Raw genomic sequence first — 22,887 nt, forward strand, 5'->3', positions numbered from 1 at the left:
GTGCACCCTTAGAGGAGGTGTGGGAAGTAACAACAAAAACCATTGCTGGCTTTGGGCTGCAAAGGCCATAGCACTGGAGGAAGGTAGGGGAGGAGATGAGGGATCCACTGGTGCTGGAGGCTGGTGGAGGAATGAGTAGCAAAAGCCCCCGATGGTCCCTTGTACCACAGTTGCAATAGAGCTGCAGCCACTGCTCCACCACCACATGAGGCATGCAGTTGGGGGAGGCATGCACCATGAGACTGACAGGTGGCAGCACTTCTCCTAGATGGGCTGACTTGCATGTGACCAGCCAGGTGAGCCAGCATTTGGTTATGGATAGAATTCTCCTCATCTCTGCAAGTGTCATAGGTCCCCCATCTTATAGAATGAGTTGTGCTGCTGTTTTGGAATAGCTGATAATTCTTCTAGCGCCTGTGCTGCTAGCCTAAATTGTTGAATATATTGGTGAATAAAGTGGGACTCACTTCTGAGTAGATATGAATATCTCTCTCTCTCTCTCTGTGTATTCATTTTCAGCCCAACAGCACCCTCTCATTAAAATATTAAACTGTAGGTGAGGTTAAAACTTAAATTCCTAATTGTGGTAAGGGTTTTTAAAACCAAAAACCCCCTCAAGAACATAATGTTTAACACTCCTGCTGTGGGGACTTGCTGGACTATAGCCAATGTCTGTAAAGGGATCATTGTCTGGGGGTTCCCTGGATTCTCTGTAGATTTGGGTTCAAAGTGGTAAGTGCCAACATACAAACTTCTTGATGTCCTCCCTTTATTCTCATTATTATGTCTTTGCTTTTTGAAAAGAAATAGTAATTCTCTCTCTAATTGTATATGTAATATAAGATCAGTGTCAGCAAGACCCTTTGACTGAGCTCTGTTCCCAGGTAGCTAAATGTGTAGGGATCATGTTACTGTTCATAGCAGGATTCTTCTAACCTTCAGACCTTGGAATTTTCTTTAAATCAGACAAGGAGGGGGAGGAAATTATAGTAATATTTATCACATATGGAAAGGAAAACATTCAGATAGATTCCTGAGATGTGATGTAATGCTTCTAGCTGGTGTTCTTCTCTCCATCCTCACCAGCATGCCCATGGATCTCAGCAAGGGAGCTGCTAGAGCTGAAACCAATAATATACTCTAGGTGTGACTTGGCTTTGTACCATGCATGCCTCTCATATTATGCAGCAATGCTTATTTTTGGCTCATCTTTTAATATAACCTAGCAATTTCTTGGCCTGTTAAGGACTGAACCTGCTTGTCCTTTGCACACCTAAACATCAGTATTGCATATCCAGGTAGTGTTCAGACCTTAATTCAGCATGAGTTACTAAATTAGCTCCAGTGTCCTGTAGTGGTTTGAGTGTTGGGCTACAACCTGGGAATCTCAGGTGCTAAATCTCCACTCAGCCATGTACCTTATTGGGAGATTGTGAGCTTAACCTGTGTTACAAGCTTTTAGAGAGGGGGACAGAGGGAGATGGGGGAGAGAATGACATGTGCCACCCTGAGCTCTTGGAAGAAAGATGGGATTAAAATGTAATTAGAGCCACATTTGTAATGGTTCTGTCTCAAAAATCTGTTTGAATATCTTTTTTTGAGTCATGTATGGTAAATACAAGCTCTTTCAAAATGCATTGTTGTACTGATAGGGGGACAGGGAATGAAGCACAGATTGATAAATGCACAAATGAAAATGCTTAGTAAAACCTTGGCTTCCGAACTGCAGAAAAGTAATGTGTTTGATCTGGGCTTTCTGTGCTCCAGTGAATAACCATGGCCAAGAGATGAAACAGTCTCCAAAGAGTTTTCTCACTGGCCATCCTATCCCTAACAGAAAGTGCCACTTCCCTACTTGGGAAGACCTTGTGTCCTGTAGCCATAGTTCTGTTTCCTGTTCTCTAACTACTGGTATGTAGATGCTTCAGTAATGCTGGTCTCCATTAGATGGATCAATATATCTCCTCATGACCAGCTGTATCAAATGTTTACCAGTACAGCAATATCCTCGAGCCAGGCTGAGAACAGCAATTTCAGTTCTATGATTTTATGGCCCTACTAAACAGGCTCATTTACTACATGTGCAGCAGGTACCAGGTAGTGACAAAAGTACCTGATAATTTTTATCACCATTGTAACTTGTTATAGTTCTGTTCTTTCTGCACCAACTTATTCTCCTTACCAGAGCTAATGAATCATACATACTAGCCATACACTCCTCAAAGATTAAAAATACCATGGTACCTTAAAATTTGGGCTTACTTGATTTCAGACAAGATCTCAGACTGGGTCAACTAATGTGAAAACAACACATGTTCTCAGTCTGATGGATAAGTGGTCCCCATTAATTAATGAACAAACTGGTCACTTTGCCTATAGAGACTGCTTACACCTCATTGAAGACTGTTCTCATTTTTATTTCATTGACTGATTAGTTCCTGTACTGCATGCTGTACACCGAGTCTGCTGACCAGCATGACTATACTGACAATGGATTCTCATACTATTTGTTTGATATTATACCATGCTATCTTGACACTCTGTACGGAGAGTGTATCATTTTCTCTTGAAACATACTTATGGTTGTAATATTTCTTCAAAAATGCAATAAAGCATTATTTTATTTTGTTTTTAAAAAATGATCTGGAAAAAAGGTTAAAAATATCTTGACATATTCCAGAATAAAAGGGGGATGTGATAACAGCAGGTTAGTAATTACCTTAACCGGTCAAATGATATGGAAAATTTCACACTCAGATATCCTTAGGAAACTCAACTAGACTTAAAGCTGTTTCAAACAGTACCTTATCCTTATCCCTTCCTTGTAGATCCTCAGTTTGAATATACCAGTCTGTCCTGTATGAGTCAATTGAATGTTTTTTGACTTCAATGTCCTATATTTCTTCCTTGCCAAGGGCATGGGTGGGTTGCAATATGGGCTTATCTTACTTTACCTTCATAATAACTAGGTGTTAAGTGAAACAGTGATAAACTGCCCAAGGCCACCCAGTAAGCTTCATGGATGAGTAGAGAAGGTTTGAATATCACTTCAAAGTCATTTTTTCTTCCATTGAAAGAGAACCCTATTACAATTGGTTTTAGAATATTGTGTTCAGTTTTGGGCACCACAGTTTAAGAAGGATATAGACAAGCTGGAACACATCTACAAGAGGGCAATGAAGATGGTGAGGGGTCCGGAAACCAAGCCCTATGAGGAAAGGCTGAAGGAGCTGCATATGTTTAGCCAGGAGAGGAGATGACTGAGAGGTGATATGATAAATATCTTTAAGTATTCGAAGGGCTGTCATATAGAGGATGGTGCAGAGTTGTTTTCTGTTGTTGCAGAACATCAGGCCAGGACCAATGAGCTGAAAACTCGAAAGGGTTTCTGGTTAAATGTTAGGAAGAACTTCCTGACAGAGTGGTTCCTCAGTGGAACAGGCTTCCTCAGGAGGTGGTGGGCTCTCCTCCTTTGGAGGTTTTTAAGCAGAGGCTAGATGGCCATCGGATAGCAATGCTGATTCTATGAACTTAGGAACTTATGAATTTCCTGCATTGTGCAGGGGGTTGTACTAGAAGACCTAGAGGCTCCTTCCAATTCTATGATTCTACAGTCTTATATTTTGGGCTCATAAACAGCCCCTCCCATCTACTCCTTCATGCAGGCTTGCATGCCTCATCTGGGCCATGCATGGGCTTGAACCATCTACCACCATCTGAAGGTCCCTGCCTCAAACAGATTAGTTCCATGCCATTTTTCCTGGTCCTTGAGAAGAACTACTTGCTGTACTTATTAGCTGGTCAAAGGATTGAGTAGGGTGAGTTTTGTGGCAAGGGTGTGAAGCTTGTCATTAGTATGCTGCCTCTGCTTTGTTTCAGTAGCTAGATTGTTACCAAAACCTTTTGTCAGGATGGATATATCACCTGTCAAACAAATAAATGAAGCTTGCTTCCCTTCTGCTAGTTAATCTGCCTTTTGCACTGTTCTAAAACACAGCTCACATAGAAGTTCTCCTATATGAGTCCCACTTACTGGAATGAGAACAATATAGTAGCACTACCGGGTTCTTGCTGTTCCTTTTGTGTGTGCAGGAGCACTTTCTAGTGAGGCATGTTCATTAAAGACTACTGTGGTCTGTAATTTCCTCACACAGGAAAACAGAGATCATCTACTGCTCTTGTGTAGTGAAAGAGAGAGTGACACTTCCAGTATCCTGATGTTAGCATATCTAAGGAACCATCTCTCCCCATATCCCCCTGGAGAGCCTTGTGCTCCATGAATCTACAGATCAACATTTACTGGTTGTCTCTGGCCCAAAGGATGTCCACTCAGCCTCAACCGGGGCTAAAGGCCTTTTATGTCGTGGCCCCACTTGGTAGAACATGCTCCCACTTGTTGCAGTTCTGCAGGACCTGTAGAATGGAGCTGTTCAACCAGGCTTTGGGTTGAGGCGGTGGACTCCCAGTTATTTGGCCTCCCTGCATAGAAATTGCCCTCACCATCTGCCCCATGTGGAGTTTTGATACAATATGAGTGCTGTACTTCTGTTACCATCTGTCCAATTTATGGGGGAATTTTGAATTTGTTCTTTCCATTCTGAATTTGCTCTTTTAATTGTTCAACTGATTTATCTGTTTTTAATGATTTTATATTAACTTTTAAAAAATGTTGCTTAACCTAATGTTACCTGTCCTGAGAACATTTTGGGAAGGGCGGGATATAAATTAAATAATAGCAATCACAACAGTAATAATAATAATACCATTTTGATTACTTTACATGGCTATACATTGATTTTTAAGCAATGATACAAGGGAAAAATAACAACTTGATTTTTGTCAGGGTACTGTATTTAATCAAAATTAAATTAGTCATAGTTGTATAGCCACTTTTTATGTTTTAAGAAGGCCAAAGAACCAAGTCTGACAAGTGCATATAGTTCTAAGACAGCCATGGTGAAATTGTAGTTGAATTAGTGTTCCTTCATTAAAGGCTTCATGGAGGGTTAGCATGATGTTTTCTGGCAGATTTTTTAATAGGGTGGTTTGCCATTGCCCTCCCCAGTCAGCTACACTTTACCTCCGGCAAGCTGGGTACTCATTTTACCAGCCTTGGAAGGATGGAAGACTGAATCAACCTTGAGTCAACTACTTGAACCCAGCCTCTGCCAGGATCGAACTCAGGTCGTGAGCAGAGCTTGGACTGCAGTACTACAGCTTACCACTCTGCACCATGGGGCTCAATCGTAGTTGATTTACCAGGTAGTTCATTTACCTCCATGCTATGGAAAGCTTCCAACCCATTACCTCATACTATCCCTCTGTTAAAGTGAGGGGACTTTTTAGGCTTGCCAGTCCCCATGTCAGGGCAGGGGATCCCCTTGTTTTTCGGGTTCCTCCCCACTGCCAGCCAGCTGGCTGATGGGGGAAAGCTGCACCCCAACAGCCACCATGTACCTTCAAACCTCAGCAGGTTTAGAAGAGGCTTGCAACTGCTTGTGTTTCTGAATGTGTGTGTGCCTTTAAATCTGGCAAGAGGAAAGCTGCAGGAGGGTGTGATGAGTACACAGAGCCATGTTGCTCTCAGTCCCTCTGTTTCTTTGGAGGAAAACACCACCCCCTAGGCTGTTCTTTTGCTTTCCTGTTAGTCTGAAGTAGTTGGTTGAAATAGAGCAGATGGTTATATTCAGCAACCTGACTAAATTGCTCCAGTAAGATCACAAAATGTGTGCTTGATAACTGTGTTCATTTTGGCTGCTTTGTGTGTGGGTGTGTGTTCCAGGATTGGAATTCTAGCAGGAGCTTCTTTGCATATTAAGCCACACACCCCTGATGTAGCCAATCCACCAAGAGCTTACAGGGCTTTTAGTACTGTAAGCTCCAGGAGAATTGGCTGCATCAGGGGTATGTGGCCTAATATGCAAAGGAGCTCCTGCTAGAATTCCACCCCTGGTGTGTTCACTTTCATTTAGTGGAAGTTTAGTGGCTGGGGGATGAGGAAATGATGACTGTATTCAGAGAACCTTCACTGCTGTATTTTTTTTTTATTTTAGGGAATGGGAAAGTCTCATGATTCCACCCCCGAAGTCCTCAGATATTTTCTGAGTTGGACCTGGCAACCCTAGGACTTTAAAGTTCAGGCCTGGTGTCAAACCTAGTTATAGCAACAAAAATACTCTGCTGTCCTACTCTTGCAGTGTAATCCAGAGCATGTGAAACTCACAGCTTACCCATCCTCAGTGACAGCCCCATAGGTAGCAACTTTTTGCTCAGGGGACCCAAGTAGGGCCAGCTATTATATGTCTGTGTGGAGCTGTCATACAATGCTTATACTTATAAATAAATAAATAATAAATACAAGTGGTTTATTGCATAAAAATGTTTCAGGGTTTATTATTTATTTGTTCGATTTATATCCCGCCCTACCCCACCAAGGCGGGCTCAGGGCGGCTTTTTATTATTATTTTTTATTATTATTATTGTTACAAATAAAAGTGGTTTATTGCATAATAATGTTTCAGGTTTGTTATAATTTATTACAGAAGGGAGAATCGATGGAAGTAATAGGAGGCTGAAGTTGGTTCCTTATTTCCAGTTCTTTATTAATTTCTTATTCAACCAAAAACACAGAAGAGCGTTTGAAAGCTCTGAACATCAAAATAAGGGGTGGACCACTATATAGTATACATCACCATATTCAGTGGACTTTCCCTTTCTAGGAAACATGTTCTGGTTCCCTGTCTAAAGAGCAGTTCTCATGCCAGCTGCCCTGAAGCAGAGTGCCTCCAAGACAATCACACAGACAGACACTTGGGCCTGGCTGCACCCCAAAACAATTTTTGGACTACCCCAAATGACACATCCCCACATTCTGGAGACTGTGTCCTCCAAGAAGTCATGCAGTGGTGCCAGTCCAAACACTGTTTGCTCTCTACACTCCAAAGTAAGGTCTGGACCACCGTATATCACAAGGGTGGCTAAACTGTCGCTCAGGAGCCACATATGACTCTTTCAGATATATTGTGTGGCTCTCAAAGCCCCCACTGCCTTGTTGGCCAACTTAGAGAAGGCATTTCTCTCTTTAAAACACTTCCCCAAGCCAACCAAGCTGGCAGCTTGGAGAATGCATTTAAAGTTGCTTTCTTTCTATCTCTACTTTCCCATCTATTTGCCTTCCTTCCTCCCTTCTCTCCCTCCCTCCCTGTGGCTCTCAAATATCTAACATTCATGTCTTGTGGCTCTCAAACACAAGACATGTTTGGGGTGGTCCAAATATTGTTTTGGGGTACAGCTTGGCCCCAGTATCTGCCTGTTTGAGTGTCCTGGGGGCAACTTGCTCTGGAGCAACTAGCATGAAAACTGCTCTTTGGACTATGAGACAGCACATGTCCTCTTGAAGGGCAGAGTCCCCTGAACATGGGGGTATATGAGATATGGTGGTCTAGATTTTATTTTGGGGTTCAGAGCTTTCAAACCCTCCTCAGTGTTTTCGGTTGAATTCATGAATAAGTAGCGAAAAAGGAATGATAAGGAACTGGGAATAAGGAACCAACTTCAGCCTCCTAGCAAAAGGCAAGATTTACATATCCCCAAGGCAGTATTTACAATAGATGGAATTTAGGCAGAGGCCTGAGAACAAAATAAGCGATTGATCTGGGAAATGGTTACTTTTATGGCTCTGAAGGTGTCAACAAATGCTAATTTCAAGGAGACATGATCTTGCAGCTGGAATTGGGAATCTCAAATTGCACTAACCCAGAGCTAAAACACCAGGCTACATTAGTCTGCGTTGAAAACACACGGAAAAGGAGTCAGACAGGCTCAATAAAGTGCTCTACTCAGCATTCTGTAGAAAAGATGAAGGGGGTGAGAGTGGGGAGGGGGCCTGTAATAAATGCTAGGAGGCCATGCTCTTTTGGCCCCTGGATAGGTATAGTGCTGCTCAGTGAAACTTACAGCTTACCCATCCTCAGGTTCTCCCAGCAGCTACTATTTAAAGCCTACCAACCACAAGCCCTACTGGGCAATGATATTGCCCACTTTTATGGAACATGAGAAGGGTGCCACATTTGGGGAAAGCCACAGGTATTCTGTCAAAGAGCCACATGTGAGTATCACTGATGTAGACATTGTCTATGCTCATGTCTATGCTCAGTTGGAATGTTGACTTATTGGTGACCTGATTTATCAAATGATAGTGTGGTGGTAAAATTCTGTCTGAATACCTACTGCTGCATATTTGCTTACATTGACCAATATCTCTGCTTTGCTTTTGTATACCTACCTACAGCACAAACAATGACAAGCTCTCAAAAATAACCTCAGCAGAGTGAGGCACGCAAGCGCGTAGACCCTTTAAACATTGCTGTGCAAATCTGAAAGCAGCTATTTTAAGTCAACACTTCCTTTTATATTTAGAGTCCTCTGCAGTATAAATTGTTTAGCATTTCTCCTCTCTCTTTGCTGGGGAGGGGGGGGGGGTAGCGGGTACTTGTACTGTAGCTTTCTGCTGTTTCCCATGCTGTGCTGTAACAGAAAGCTGACATTAAGGGGAACAATTCACTTCAAAAGCAAAGTATCATTCTTTGTGAGATGCCTTTTTGTCTCCTTGGGGATGTGATGGTTTTCCATCAGCTTCAACTCCCCCCCCCTCCCCAATTGCCTGTATATCCTGCAAGTAAAAGGTGCCAGCAAGATAGCAGCACTCCAACTTACTAATGGCAGCGTAGCCAGAGAAACAGGCAACCAAAATAGAACATCCAGGTTTGCTGTGCGTGGGTGAAGCAGAAACCACACTCTGAGCAGAAGCTTCCACAGTTTGTTATTTTAGAACCACCAGCGGGCTCTGGTCCCCTTTTTTCTCTCTTGTCAGAGACTGGCTGAAAGGGGAGGGGGAAGCATGCACTGTAATGAAGCTGGCTAATCATGGGCACACACAGGCACACTCACACACGGCACTGGGGATTTGGCGATAGGTTGAGGGACTCGCTTCTGAGGGATCGCACTTGGAGACCTGCCGCTTGAAAGACACAGACTGGCCAGCTGGGTTAGCTGAGGTATTTTTAAATGCATTCATGCAGGCTCCAATCATCCGGCCCTGCATGACCTATTTTTGGCTCCAGCCAGCCATTGTTCTATTTCTGTTGCCTGTGGGCCAGGCTGTTGTTGATCCGTATGCAAATGAACTTACACTGCCTGCTGCCAATTTTGCAGAGGGAGGGAAAGAAAAGAGGAGAGACAGAGACACTTGCCAGGGCAGGGAGTAATTGAAACTTAAACCCCTAGGGAATCAAGTCCCTAGAAACTGGGCTTGCTTGTTGTTGTTTTTAAATGGTTTTATTTCTCTCACTGGCCTCCCAAGAATAACCTGAGGGAGAGCTATATCCTTCTTCCACCTGCTCTTGGCTTGCAGAACACAGCTCGCTTCAACCAAAGAGGTGCATAATAAGCCATGCCTTTTACAAATATATAGATTATTTCTTGTTATTATGTAGCAGCAGGGTGGAATGATCTCCAAACTGGATTGCTGTTATAACTAATGCCTTTTTTTAAAAAAAAAATCTTGGCATACAAGTAGCATATCTCATTTGGATAATTTGTGCAATTAGTATTATTTTTAAAGATCCCCTCCTCCCAAGGAGGAGGAAACGAGAGCAAAAGGGGTCGTTTCCAATGCCTCTAAACGGCTGGTGATGAATCTTTCATGTAACTGAAGTGCAGACTGATTGGGATATGCTGCAGACAATTGATGAGAGTGAATCGTGTCTTTCCTCAGATGGAGTTTCGGGACGTGAACGGCTCCTGGCTCAGCAAAGAATGCACAGCATGATCAGCTCAGGTAAGGAGACCCTACATTGACTCTCTGCCTTGAGATCTCTTGATTTCTTTAGGAAATAAACCTGTCACCAATGGAGAACTTGCTGTCTGCAGAGCTGGGATCTGTCATCCCCCCCCCCCCTTTCGTTTTCAGCTTCTTGTTCAGGGAGCAGCTTCACAACACAATTAGGTTACCCTCCTGCTCTTCTTTTGTGGCTTTTGTTTCCCACTTCCAAGCAGCAGAAGTAATGCAAATGTCCTTTCTTGCATGTTTCCTTTCATGTCTGTGATGGGAGGGGAGGTTGCTGAGTTGTAGTCTGATACACATTTGGATGTGAGTCTTTTGGTTGCAATCCTCAGCACACCAAGATCAATCCAAATCAGTGATGTTTACTTCTGAGTATATATACTTACAGTTTTGGGACCAGGTTGGAATCTTAAAACTACTTTGTTGTATGTTACTTGTTTGCATGAGTACCAATGCTAATAGCTACCAGCAGAATTGGAAGGGAGAAATGGTTTTATTCTTTTGTCGTGCAGTGTAGTTCCAAAAGTAATGGTATGTCTGAAAACATCACAATAATGCAGAGACAACTTTTTGGATACCTTAATGGTGTCTTGAAAGGTTACTGTAAAGTTAATCTATTTGTATCAATTTGCTGTTCATTTCAGTTACTTTTAAAAGTATTTAGGAGTATTCAAATGTTAGCTGGGATGACAATCTGAAAGGAGTAGAAGCAGGTCGGTGTTTCAAAGAAGTAGTCATAGAGCTGCTGTTAATTCTTTTCTTTTCTTTTTGATAATTTGGCTGGCTTCTGTGATGCCTGTTCATGTGATCTGTGGAAAAACATAGCAACTGATTTTGGGGTTGAAAAAATTACAGAGAAATTGTGTTTCATAATACAATTAAGATATTAATAAATATGCAAATAGTCTGGAATGCAAGCTTCAGTAGCTGTCCTTGTTTGGACTAATGTGATCCAATCGAGTTTATAATGTTGTTTGATTATAATGAAGTTAGCTGCTTTGTGCCATAGCTGCAGTTCTCTTTGTCATTCATTTTTAATTGCTTAAAGCTTGCTGATCTGGTCTGTTGGATCAGTTGCATACTCTTATTCAAACCTTCAAGTGGCTCGCAAGTGTAATTTTCTGCAGGGAAAAGAAAGGTTTGGTTGACAACCTGCCCGTTATAATGTTCTTACTGCCAGGGCACCTGGTGATAAGGTTCCAAAATAGCTGTGACTTGATCACCTGTTGCCCTTCTTGTTTGGTAGGTAAAACTAAGCCTGGAGATGGACTCATGGGTAATTTCAGAGGATATGTTCAATGGGCAGCTTAAGCCAGAAGTGTAAGGGACAGGATATACTGCCTGGTGCCTCTAACAGCTGATGCCTCTTGTTTTGTTTTGTAGGCTCAAAGTGTGACTCATGACACGCTTATTGTGCTTAGCTTTGTTTCCATGCCTTTAACAAATGCATAGCAAGCACAAATTAGCAGCAAATGCTTTCCTAGCATACCTACTCATATCTGTTGATTTCTGACTGCAGTGCCTCAGTTAAAGGGAGAAGGCCTCTCTGACCATAAAGAAGTCAATTGTCATTTATTGCACAGCCTGTGATTATTGTTTCTTGTGGTTTTTAGATGAGGAGAGTGGGGGCCATAGACTGAAATAGTACATTCTGCCTCAAAGATCTGATGAGGCTGTACCTCATAACAAGCTGCAAAAAGAAGCAAGTCAGAAGTGTATTTGGCATTGTAAAATTGAAAATATTGAGAAGTTTCTTCATTTGAAATGATCTGATTTTGTACTTTACAGCTGCTGTATCAGAAAGATGCAGCTTTGCAGACTTTGATAGCACTAAGGCATAACAACATGATACCAAATGCATTTGGGAATCCATCCATTATACTCAAAGGTTAGCTGTTCCTGTTTGACATGCACTCTTAACTCTAGCAGCTGTAACAGTGCAATCCCATACAGAGTTACTCCAGTTGAAACCATGGTTTTAAATTTAGGTTAAGTACATGGAAGCCATAGATTATTAAAAATGAATAAGACTTTCTAGTTTAAGAGAATAATAGTTTCTTTGTGTGTGTGTACACACACACACAATCTTAATCTAATAATAAAAAATCAGAGGTATCCATTTCTCCTCAAATCTGTTGGTTTATGAAGAATTATTATATCTATATATAGAAATAGGGATATATTACAGTCACATGACTCCTGTAGTCTATGCCAGGCAGAACTATAAGCATCAGTTCATGACTTCTTAGTACTACGAAAACAAAGCCTGTAGTTGCAAGCACTTATCCTTAAGTTAATGTGAAGGACCTCCAGTGTAAGGTCAATTTATGTGTTAGTTGTTTACTGTAAAGTTTAAGATTACACAGAGAAAGGAGGAAAAATAGCATGTTTAGGATTATGCTCCCCTTGTGGACTCTCTAGTGCCCACTTTAATAATGTTTTTAAGGGAGTTTGTATCTCTCAAAGGTGGCAGGAGAGTCCTATGAATGTCAATAGATTAGGAAGAATAGGAATTAGCAGAGCAAAATTGGAGATAATACAGAAAAAGAGAAGACTGTGAAAGAAGAGATTACAAAAAAGGTGCTAATAAGTGAGACTGGATGGAGTAGCAGGAAGGAAAGGGGTAGCAAAGGACACTAAAGGTATAGAGGACTGAAACTGACAAGGGTTGCTAGCAAAAGAATGGCAATTGGCAAATGGAGTGACCTATGGTCTCTTTTGCCACTAGCATTGCACACACAGCTAGTCTAAAAACCTTCAGGCTCCACTTGAGGAAGGTAGCAAGAGGAGAAAGCATGTGGGGTTGCCTGGCAACTGCCAAAGTGCTTGCCTGCTGTTTCTGGGTTGCTGCATGCTTTCTGCTTCCACTGTCTCTCTTGGAAGATGCCCAGGCAGACACGGGGCTGATGGCTACAGACTGCTCAATATAGAGTGGATGGATTTGGTATGTGTATCCCATCATCACGTCCTAGTATAGGGTGGAAGGGATTTCCAAGGACCCTCACAAGCTGTTTGTGCCTTTTTAACTTCAGTTTTCAGCTGTTAGTTCTGCTTTTCTTGCAGTAGGCAAACCATCTAACAGAGTTTTAACAACTACAGAGATAACTTGAAGATCTGTACATTCCTTTTATGTAGCCTTTATAGCTTTTGTATACTCTTGTGCAAGAAAGCATAGTGAATACGACTGCTAGCTATCATATGCTAAATGCATGTTGGAGTGGTGTTCAGCTGGTATAAAAGCTATAGTCTGAATGACCATGCATTGAAGCATAGATATGTTTGTTTTCTACAGCTGCTTATTTTCTTATGCTATGATCCTGAGTATGCTTCCTTTGAAATTTGGGTTGCAATCTCCAGGCTGGGAAATTCCTGGGGATTTGGGAGTGGGGGCTGGAGAGGACAGGGTTTGGTGAGGGGAGAGGCCTCAGTGGGGTATAATACCATAGAGTCCAGTCTCCAAAGCAGCCATGTTCTGCATAACCATAGAGTTTTGCCCAAAATACTGGAGTGTCACTGTGTGATATCCCTGGCATGGTGATGTCACTTCCGTGTGACATCATCATGTTGGGAACATCACACATGGTAACGTTGCCCTGTCCCTCACTCCCAGAAATCTCCCTCCCACTCACCTGTTAGGACACAAGGACCTGGCAACCAATACTCCCTCTAAGCTGTGGAGTCTTGTGAGCAAAAATTCTACTTTGTGAGCTACTGACATTAAAGTTGTGAGCTACTGCATAAATTAGTTTGCTCTGGGGCCATTTTTCCTGAGCTAAGACAAAAATGTATGAGTTGGAGGCTAAAAAACTGTGAGTTAGCTCACACTAACTCAGCTTAGAGGGAACACTGCTGGCAACCCTATCGGTAGCATGGAGATCAGTTATATTCCAGAGGATCTCCTTTTTGAAATATGTTCCCATGAAATCACAGGGCCTTCTTTCAGTATCATTGTGTTTAAGATTGCTGCCAATTTTAAAAAATGGTTTGTTTGTTTGTTTTTCATTTTTCTGCATGTCTGCCTGTTGTAGAACTGCATGTAAGCTCCCTAATTGTCAGAGCCCTAATTGTTTGTGTGCTTGTTGGTTTTTCTATGAAATGCTTCATGCATTGATGGTGCTGTGTAGATCAGTGTTCCCAATAGCAGGGTTGAGACCCGGCACCGGGCCACGGAGCCCTCAACACTGGGCTGCAGGGCCTCCCATCCCTGGCTGCCTCCCACCTCCTCCCACATCACGCCTCCCCCCACGGCATCGCATCCCTCTGTGCCTCCTTCTCCCTCCCTTCTCCACTGCAGGCAGGTCAATTTCATACTGCGTAAAGCCCCCCCCTCCAACCGATCAGTGGGAAATTGGAGCAGAGCTCACTCCGCGCTGGGCCAGCCGGAGGCAGCTCAAACAGACCACAGCTGAAAAGGGCGTGTGGCTCCTCCCTTGCCAGCACTTCCTTCCCATCCAGGAAGTGCCGGCAAGGGAGGAACCACGCACCCTTTTCAGCTGCAGCCTGTTTGAGCTGCTGCTGGCTTGGCCCAGTGCGGAGTGAGCTCCGCACCAATTTCCCACCAATCCGGCCATTGGTCGGGGGGAGGGGGCTTTACACTGCATGAAATTGACCTGCCTGCAGTGGAGAAGGGAGGGAGAAGGAGGCACAGAGGGATGCGATGCCATGGGGGGAGGTGTGATGTGGGAGGAGGTGGGAGGCAGCCAGGGTTGGGAGGCCCTGCAGGCCAGTGTTGAGGGCTCCGTGGCCCGGTGCCGGGTCTCAACCCTGCTATTGGAAACACTGATCTACACAGCACCATCAATGGGGAAGGGAGGGAGAAGGAGGCGTGGAAGGGTGCAACGCCATGGGGGGGGAGGCACAATGTGGGGAGAGGCGGGGGTGGCCAGGGGACGGGAGGCCCCACTGCCTGGTGTTGAGGGCTCCGTGGCCTGATTTCCCACCAATCAGGTGTGTGTGTGGGGGGGAGACTTTACAGCCTGAAATTGACCTGCGGTGGGGAAGGGAGGGAGGCGGCGGTGGGAGAGTCAGCTGCATGGTGAGAGTGAGCAGTTTTAAAGGTGAGTTGCTCCCATCCCATTTCTTTCTGTTTTTCTTTTCTTTTCTTTTCCTTTCTTTTCTTTCTTCCTTTTGTTCCTCCTTTCTTTCACTCCTTCCCTCCCTTTTGCTTCCTTCCTTCCTTCCTATTTCCTTTCTCTTTCTTTTTTCTTCTTTTCTATATTTGTTTCCAACTCTCTCCTTCTTTCTTTCTTTCTTTCTTTCTTTCTTTCTTTCTTTCTTTCTTTCTTTCTTTCTTTCTTTCTTTCTTTCTTTCTTTCTTTCTTTCTTTCTTTCTTTCTCTCTCTCTCTCTCTCTCTTTCTCTCTTTCTTTCTCTCTTTCTCTCTCTCTTTCTTTCTCTCTTTCTCTCTTTCTTTCTTTCTTTCTCTCTTTCTTTCTCTTTCTTTCTTTCTCTCTTTCTTTCTTTCTCTCTTTCTTTCTTTCTTTCTTTCTTTCTTTCTTTCTTTCTTTCTTTCTTTCTTTCTTTCTTTCTTTCTTTCTTTCTTTCTTTCTTTCTTTCTCTCTCTTTTTCTCTCTCTCTCTTTTTTTCTCTCTCTCTTTCTCTCTCTCTTTCTCTCTTTCTTTCTCTCTCTTTCTTTCTCTCTCTCTTTCTCTCTCTCTTTCTTTCTTTTCCCCTGCCTTTTTCCCTTCTCTCTCTCTCTCTCTCTCTCCCCCTCTTTCTGTCAGTCTTTCTCCCTGTCTTCCATCCTCTCCTTCTCTCTCTCTTTCTGTCAGTCAGTCTTTTCCCCTTCCTTCCTTCCTTCCTTCCTTCCTTCCTTCCTTCCTTCCTTCCTTCCTTCCTTCCTTCCTTCCTTCCTTCCTTCCTTCCTTCCTTCCTTGTCATTGCTAATCCGAGTAGACCTGGGGGGGGGGGGAGAAGCTTGAAATGCCCTGCCATTTCATGTTTTCCCAGGCTAAGACCATTTTATATTTTTATTTTTCTGCTGTGTGGTCCTTGTGCTTTTTCTTAATGTTTTATTTTTAAAATTGCATTTCAGAATCCCACTATTCTCCTACCTTTCCTAAGAGTTTTAGACTTGTTTGTACATCATTTCCTGTATCCTGGTTCCACTCCCAAAGTCTCCTGGCTCCACCCCCAAATTTTAGTGGGCCACAAAGGAGAAATGGGCCACTGGGGGGGGGAGTTTGGGAAACCCTGGTGTAGATAATATTTACTGAAGGCAACCTGGAATATCTTCATCACCTACTGTAAAACATAAAAAGTACAGAATAAACTCAAATTAAGCATGAACTAAATAGATTCTATTTAAGTCACAAAGCCTTAAATAAACCACAAACATTCCTCAGCTTAGACCTCTCTCTTTAAATATATTCTATTTGAATTGCAGAGTCTTAAATAAGTAGTACAGAAACATATATATACAGATCTAGTTGGCATTTGATACTTGTTCACAAACTAAGCTGTCGCAGGAGTTTCTGAGGCTATGAGGGTCATGAAATATTGCTGTCATCTGAAGCAGCACTTCTAGAATTCCCTTAATTACTGCTTCCTCTGTTTGCCTCTCACCCTGCAGGGCATATTATGAATGGGATGAACTGGATAGGTACCAATCAAAAGTCAGGTTATGAATAGGACATTCTAGACAGGCGCCAAAGAAAGACGCATACAGGCTACTGCATGATAATGGGATTATTAAAGATGTTGCTGTAAACTTGCTCTCTCTCTTAATGCCATGCAATGTTTGCCAGTAGGAAAAATGTTAATCAGAATAACTTTGTCAAGTGTCTATTATTTTAGAGATAAAATGAATTCCTAATAAACAATAAGGGGGGATCCTAGATTCTTCTTACAATGTTTTTCACAATAGTAATCTTAAAAGTGGCAGTCAAACAACCAGATGTCCCTTGATCTTAACTCTTGGACAGTGCAGACTTGCACAAATTTTAAAGCTTCTGAAAATATTAGTGGTTGTGCAAAGGAAGGGCAAAGTAGTAGGAAGTATGTTGTGGTCGTTGCAAGCATTGTTGAAAGAAGAAGGCCACATATCTTGTTGATCACAGGTGGATTCAAACAAATAGAGTGGCAGTGAATGCCCATCTAATCCCATACCTGGGTCAAGTTGACAGCACCAAAGCAACTCAAGACATTGATGAAGCATGGATGTATTACAGAAATATTCCAGCCAACCAAGTATCTTCAGGTGGCTCAAGCAGGTGAACCAGTCACACACACCCCACCTACATCTTTAGTGAGTTTTGCTAGATTCAGGACTCTTTTCCAGGTCGCTTAAGTTCAAGCTGACATTCTCTTCAGAAGGCAAATAATATTTTCATCAGGGCTCTTTTTCTAGCAGGAGCTCCTCTGCATATTAGGCCATGTCCCCCTGATGTAGCCAATCCTCCAAGAGCTTAGAGGGATGTTAGTACATGACCTACTGTAAGCTCTTGGAGGATTGGCTACATCAGAGGACGTGGCCTAATATGCAGAGAAGCTCCTGCTAGAAAAAGAGCCCTGATTTTCATGATGGGAATAGCATGTTGGTCCCACAAAATGCTGTAAACCTCATCAATGCTGTAAACCTACCTAACTGTATATGGTTTGAGGGAGAGGGAGAAAAACAACTGAGTGTCCAATAATTCCAGTAAATCTCTTACAGTTTTGCTTCAGGTGCATGCCATGTCTTATTTTAATTTTTTAAGACATTATCTACTGGGCAATTCCTTGTTTTCCATTGGGAGATTACGCATTTTATAGATCTCATATTGGGGAGTAGGGGCCGGGGCTCAGTGTTATAGTATCTTTTTTCCATGCCAAAGGTCTCCAGTGCAGTCCCTAGAAACTCCAGTTGGAAGGATCAGGCAGTAGGTGATGTGAATCTAAATCCCTGGAGAGTTGCTGTCAGTCAGACTGAATTATCTGACTCAATATCAGAAGTAGCATCATGTGTGCATGTGTGATGGACTGCACTTTGAAGAAGTTTAGAAGTGCTGTACAAGTAACTAAAGGACTGTGAAGGTTTAATTCTTCACAGAAACTACACTCCACTTGATTTTAGCCAGAAGACTGAGCAGCGATTCTTCACAGAAGCAGAGAGCCTAGAGTGATAAGTTCCTCCAAGTAATCTGATTGGTTAGCATCAGCTGAGCATAGACAGGCTTAAGAGCTGCATGCTGAGGAGAGTCAAGTCAGATTTCTGCCTTGATGGAGTTGGGTCTGATTTCAGTCTTAGCTAACAGCAGTTTAACACAGATGGAGAACTGGAGGAAAGTTGTCAAGGAAGTTCAAGAAGTAGGCAAAGGAAAGGGGATAGATTTTCTAGAGAAAGAAGAAAATTCCCTACTCAGTCAAACAGAGTTAGCTCTGAAGAGAGTGTAGAGATTCCTGGTCTGGTGTGGTTAGAAACTGCCCTTGGAGATCGTAAAATCAGTTAAAAACTCAATATGAGTACTGGTGTTTCAAGAAAGGGGTTTGAGTACTGGAAAGAGTGCACCAGCCTTCTGGAAACCAAAAGAGTTAGAAAATACTCAAATAAAGTCAGGGATGGGGAGAGGCGACCCCAGAAAGGCTGATAGCCATCCCCAATCCGCCCCCAAACAGAGAATGGAGCCAATGATGGGCAGACCATCAAAGGCAAAGGAGAGACATCCCACCAACATGGGGAGGGAACAGGAGTGAGGCTGGCAAAGTAGAGATGTCCCACCAACATGGGGAGGGAAGAAAAGTGAGGCTGGCAAAGGAGAGACGTCCCACCAACACGGGGAGGGAACAGGAGAGAGGCTTGGCATGCGTGCACAAGAAGCCTGGCTTGGTGGCGAGGTGGGGGTGGGGGCCAGATAGGCCCGCACGGGACCATGGAGAAGCCGTCAGTCCCCTCACACCCTTCTGCCGTCAGAGACTCTGCCAATGGCAGGCAGACAAGCAGGAAGTACCAAGTGCAGGAGTTCGCTATCATAGGCAGCGGCTAGAATGTGTGTCTGGGAGTGAGCAGACCAGCAGCAGACACCCCCCCCCAGAGACCCCCTGTGTTGCCCTGACGCCCCCTGCTATCTGCATGGAACACCTCCCCCAGGGGCTGCAGAACTCAGAGTGCGAGTGCATCAGCCACAAAACTCTGAGTCCACTTCATCAGCCCCCTGTTAGTGCTCTGCACACAACAACCCTGTGGGGTCGGGTAGGCTGTCAGCCTGGGCAGGCTGAGGTACGGCACTCTCCTTCCCTGTCCAGCCACATGGGGAGCAGCGTGGCGGCTCATAGACCGTTCTCCCCCAACCAAGTCTGCCCACCCTCCCAGGCATTCCCTCAGAGAGGCCACTGACAGAGGGGGGGGGGTTGCCCAGGGAACATGCAGCACATGCCAAGCAGGAGAGACAACAGAGGGCACAGCTCAGACTTTATTTTTCCGGAACAGAGTGCAACAGTCTCCCTGGTGTGTGCTGGGCAGTCTCACCGTGGGCGGGGCTCCATTCAGAGTGGTGGGCAGAAACAGCTAAGGGAGTGGCCAGGCAGTGGAGCAACACACACGGAAGCCTCTGTGTTGGAATCCCACCTGCAAAATGGTGAGAGAGATCAAAAGCACCTGCAGGGGCGGCAACTGGAAGAACAGGCTGCATTTCAGCTGGGTGCTCTCTTAAAGGGACAGTCTCTGACCCACCTCCCCTCAATGAGGCAGCTGGCACACACACACACCCTGTGTCCTGCCAGGAGTGGGGAACGTGGCAGAGGGCAGACCAAGGGAAGGGAGCAGGTGGCAGCACAGGGGAGCGGGGTCAGCAAATGCCCCCTGCAGGAGCCCACTGCCTGGTTCAAGTGCCAGAGACGCTCGCACACCAAGTGGTCGAGAGCAACAGGAGGGGAGGCTGGGGGGGGGCAGTGGAACTTACCCAGCCATGGCCGATAGTCCTCGCATGCAGAGCCTCCAGGAGCCTGGAACCTGTGGAGACCTGGAAGAGACCTCTCTCTCTCCCTCGCAAGTCAAAGATACTGTCAAAGGAACCGTGCAGTGCAAAACCCATCACCAACATGCCTGCCTGTCCCTCACTCGAAGTCTGTATGGCCAGGAGCTCGCTTGCAGAGTTTCCCGCCACGTGCTCATCTCCCTAACAACTGGGTTGTACAAGGCCAGAGCGGAAGTATTTCTAGGAGGGGGGAGACTGCAATTGGGTGCTGGGGAGGGGGCTCATCAGCCCAAGGCACGAGGAGATTGGTGAGGCAATCACGCCGCTCCCTGAGGGGTTTGCGAGCTTCCCCAGCAGCAGAGGCGACCTTTGTTTTTGGTTTCAATGAGTGCCTATGGGACACGCCGCTATTTTTGCCGGCGTAACGTTGCGCCTTCTGGGGGGGGCATGTCATGGGCCAACCTGCTCAGGAAGCCACCTAAGCCTGGCCACGCCCCCAACTCCACCCCCTCCTCCACCTGAACGCCGTGCTCCACGTCACTTCCGCCCACGCTCGGGTAAAGCTCTCAGACGCTGCTGCCCTCGGGCGGAGCGGAGCTCAGGCGGCCCCCCACCCATGTAACTCTCCTCCACTGTGGCGGTGCCGGTCGTACATTGGTGCAAACCCTTCCTGTGCCCATGTAGCGGCTTGTCTGCTCCTAAAAGACTTCCCCCCCTCTGGATTGTGCTGTTAGTCAGAAAGGGAAAGAAAAATGGAGGGGAAATCTTGCCTCTGAGGGTGGGAAGTGGATGAAGGCTGTCATAGCATGCTACATATTTTAGATGTCTACTGTCCCCAAATTTCCCTTAATCCCTTCTTCTATCATTGTTCTGATGTAGCAGTTTGAGCCTGCTGTTGCCATATGAATATCTGCAGATGTGGTTGAGGTTTTGCTTTTGTGATGTAAATACTTGTCTATATGTTTTCTTCCCTATATGCCACTGCAACAGACTATATCAGTTCCTCTTTCAGCAGCAACTGGCAGATGCAACACATTTTTCTGTTGTTGGCAAAAAGGTTCCGAGCATTCATGCATTCATAATGGCTGTAGTTCTGAGGTTCCAAGACTTTTCCCCAGGAGCAAATATTATAGTCCTGGGGTTCCAAGGCTTTTCCCCAGGAGCAGATATTAGCATAACACATTCTGCAAGTCCAGCAAACAAATCACTTGTATCAATAAGGCAGTCCTGTGTATTTTTGTGAGTCATGTACAGAGTTATTATACAGACTTTGGGACTGTAGTTAATATATGCATAATCTTATTCCATCCCTTATGGAAATCTGTATTTTTCACCTAAGAGATTTTCAGACGGGTTTAGCAGGCACAACATGTCCTGTTTGTAAATAAACACGTAAGGCTTGGGTTTTGTGAGAACATCTGTGGTTTCTTCATTTTTGTTGAACATTTTCCCTGAGCGATTATATCTGTGTAAATATGTTGCACAATGCTGCATTCAAGAACAATAAATAGGCTTTAGCATGAGGTAAGTCTGCTTGGCATGTTGAAATTGTCTCTAGTATTATTTATTATTTTATTATTTCCAAAATGTTTACATCATCTTTCTGTCCAATAAGAGCCACTAAGGTGGCTAACAGTTAAAATAAAACATTATGGAAATATATTATTAATATAATTTATAAAAAAAAATGTAAGCCACCATGAACCAAGAGGAAAGGGGGGATATAAATGTTTTAATAATTTTTTAAAAAAAATAAAAGCAAAACTTAAATACATGTTTCAAGCATATACGACAGTAATTCAAATATAGGGTAGGGTGGAGGGTGGAAGGAAAAAAAAAGGCTTTATCTGCTGGTGGAAGACAGTGAAAGAAGAGATTAGAGAAATGGGGGAACAGTTCCTTAGTTTGGTTGCCACCCTCCTAATATCCAAAGGCATGGTATTAAAAGCAGGGCCTTGGAAGTTGACCTTAGCACTTTGGTAAGATTGAATGAGGGTCCATTAGGAAGGCTGGTCCCAAGCTACTTCAAGCTGGTCTCAAGCTACTTCAAGCTTTAAATGTCAACATTGATAACTTGCATTGGGCTCAGAAACAAATTGGGAGCCAGTATAGAAGAGACAAGACTGGAGTGGTATGGTCGAATGACCAGTGTTCCCTTAAGATTTATTAATGTGAGCTAGCTCATGGTTTTTTAGCCTCCAGCTCACACATTTTTCTTAGCTAAGGAAAAATGACCCCAGAGCAAACTAATTTATGTAGTAGCTCAAAATTTTAATGCCAGTAGCTCACAAAGTAGAATTTTTGCTCACAAGACTCCACAGTTTAGAGGGAGTATTGCCTATGACCCACTCCAGTCAACTTCTTGGCTGCAGCATTCTGTACTGATTGAAGTTTCAGAACTATTCAGACCCATGAAAACTGTATTGCAGTAATTTAGTCTAGATGTTACTAGAACATGTACCAGACTTGCCAGTTCATTTCTCTCCAGGAAGGGCTGTAGCTGGCTAACTAGTTGAAACTGGTAAACACCACAGCTGCCATCTTTTTATCTAGCAGCAGGCCCAGGCAACTAGTATCCTGTGTAAAAAAAAAAAATACTGGAATATTGTTTCTCCCTTGTGATTGGAAAGACTGTTTTTGAACTGTCTTCTGTGAATATCTTTTTGCTACATGCTCTTGTTTATTTGAAGTTCTATGTGCAAGCTCGGTCAGAACACCACTGACCTCTACATTACACTGTCTTGTTGTTTAAAATGTATGGTGTCTCTTAGCATTTTTTTACTTACACAGCTATATGCTAAGATCCTATAGTTTCACTACCTGGAGGTTGGCAACCCTACTTTATAGACCCGACAAATTTATTTTTCACATAGCAGTAGATTGCATTTTTGAATATCATTTAGCCAAAAATCTAAATTGTTTTGACTTACTCCCTTTTTGGATGAATTCTGATATCTGGGATTTATCCTAGTATAAAGTGACCTGAGTAAGTCTAATATCTAGTGTTTGACTTTATTGCATGTTCAGCTCCAAGTGGGGCGAAGAGCAGCCCTGGGGTGTTGGATGCTTTGGCTTAGGAAAATGACATGGGGAAAGGCAGAGGCCACTTCTCCCTACCAGGCCATAGTTGTGAGCCAAAGTGGACCCTTGA

The 22,887-nt window shown here is 43.8% G+C and overlaps 1 protein-coding gene across 3 annotated transcripts in view; it reads left to right on the forward strand.

Annotated features, from left to right (window-relative positions):
- HDAC9 (histone deacetylase 9) overlaps positions 1 to 22,887 on the forward strand; it is a 689,984-nt gene that overhangs the window by 233,469 nt on the left and 433,628 nt on the right. Inside the window, exons 1-2 of one of the 3 annotated variants that reach the window (XM_060248615.1) lie at positions 8,770 to 9,056; positions 9,776 to 9,838. In XM_060248615.1, the coding sequence (XP_060104598.1) occupies positions 9,817 to 9,838 (22 nt within the window). In that variant the 5' untranslated portion in view covers positions 8,770 to 9,056; positions 9,776 to 9,816. Of the gene's footprint in view, positions 1 to 8,769; positions 9,057 to 9,775; positions 9,839 to 10,165; positions 10,245 to 22,887 lie in introns of those variants that run through there. The other 2 variants (XM_060248614.1, XM_060248617.1) reach the window with 2 other exon arrangements.

This window comes from Heteronotia binoei, chromosome 10, assembly GCF_032191835.1.
Source record: "Heteronotia binoei isolate CCM8104 ecotype False Entrance Well chromosome 10, APGP_CSIRO_Hbin_v1, whole genome shotgun sequence".
In the NCBI taxonomy this organism is placed as follows: Eukaryota; Metazoa; Chordata; class Lepidosauria; order Squamata; family Gekkonidae; genus Heteronotia; species Heteronotia binoei.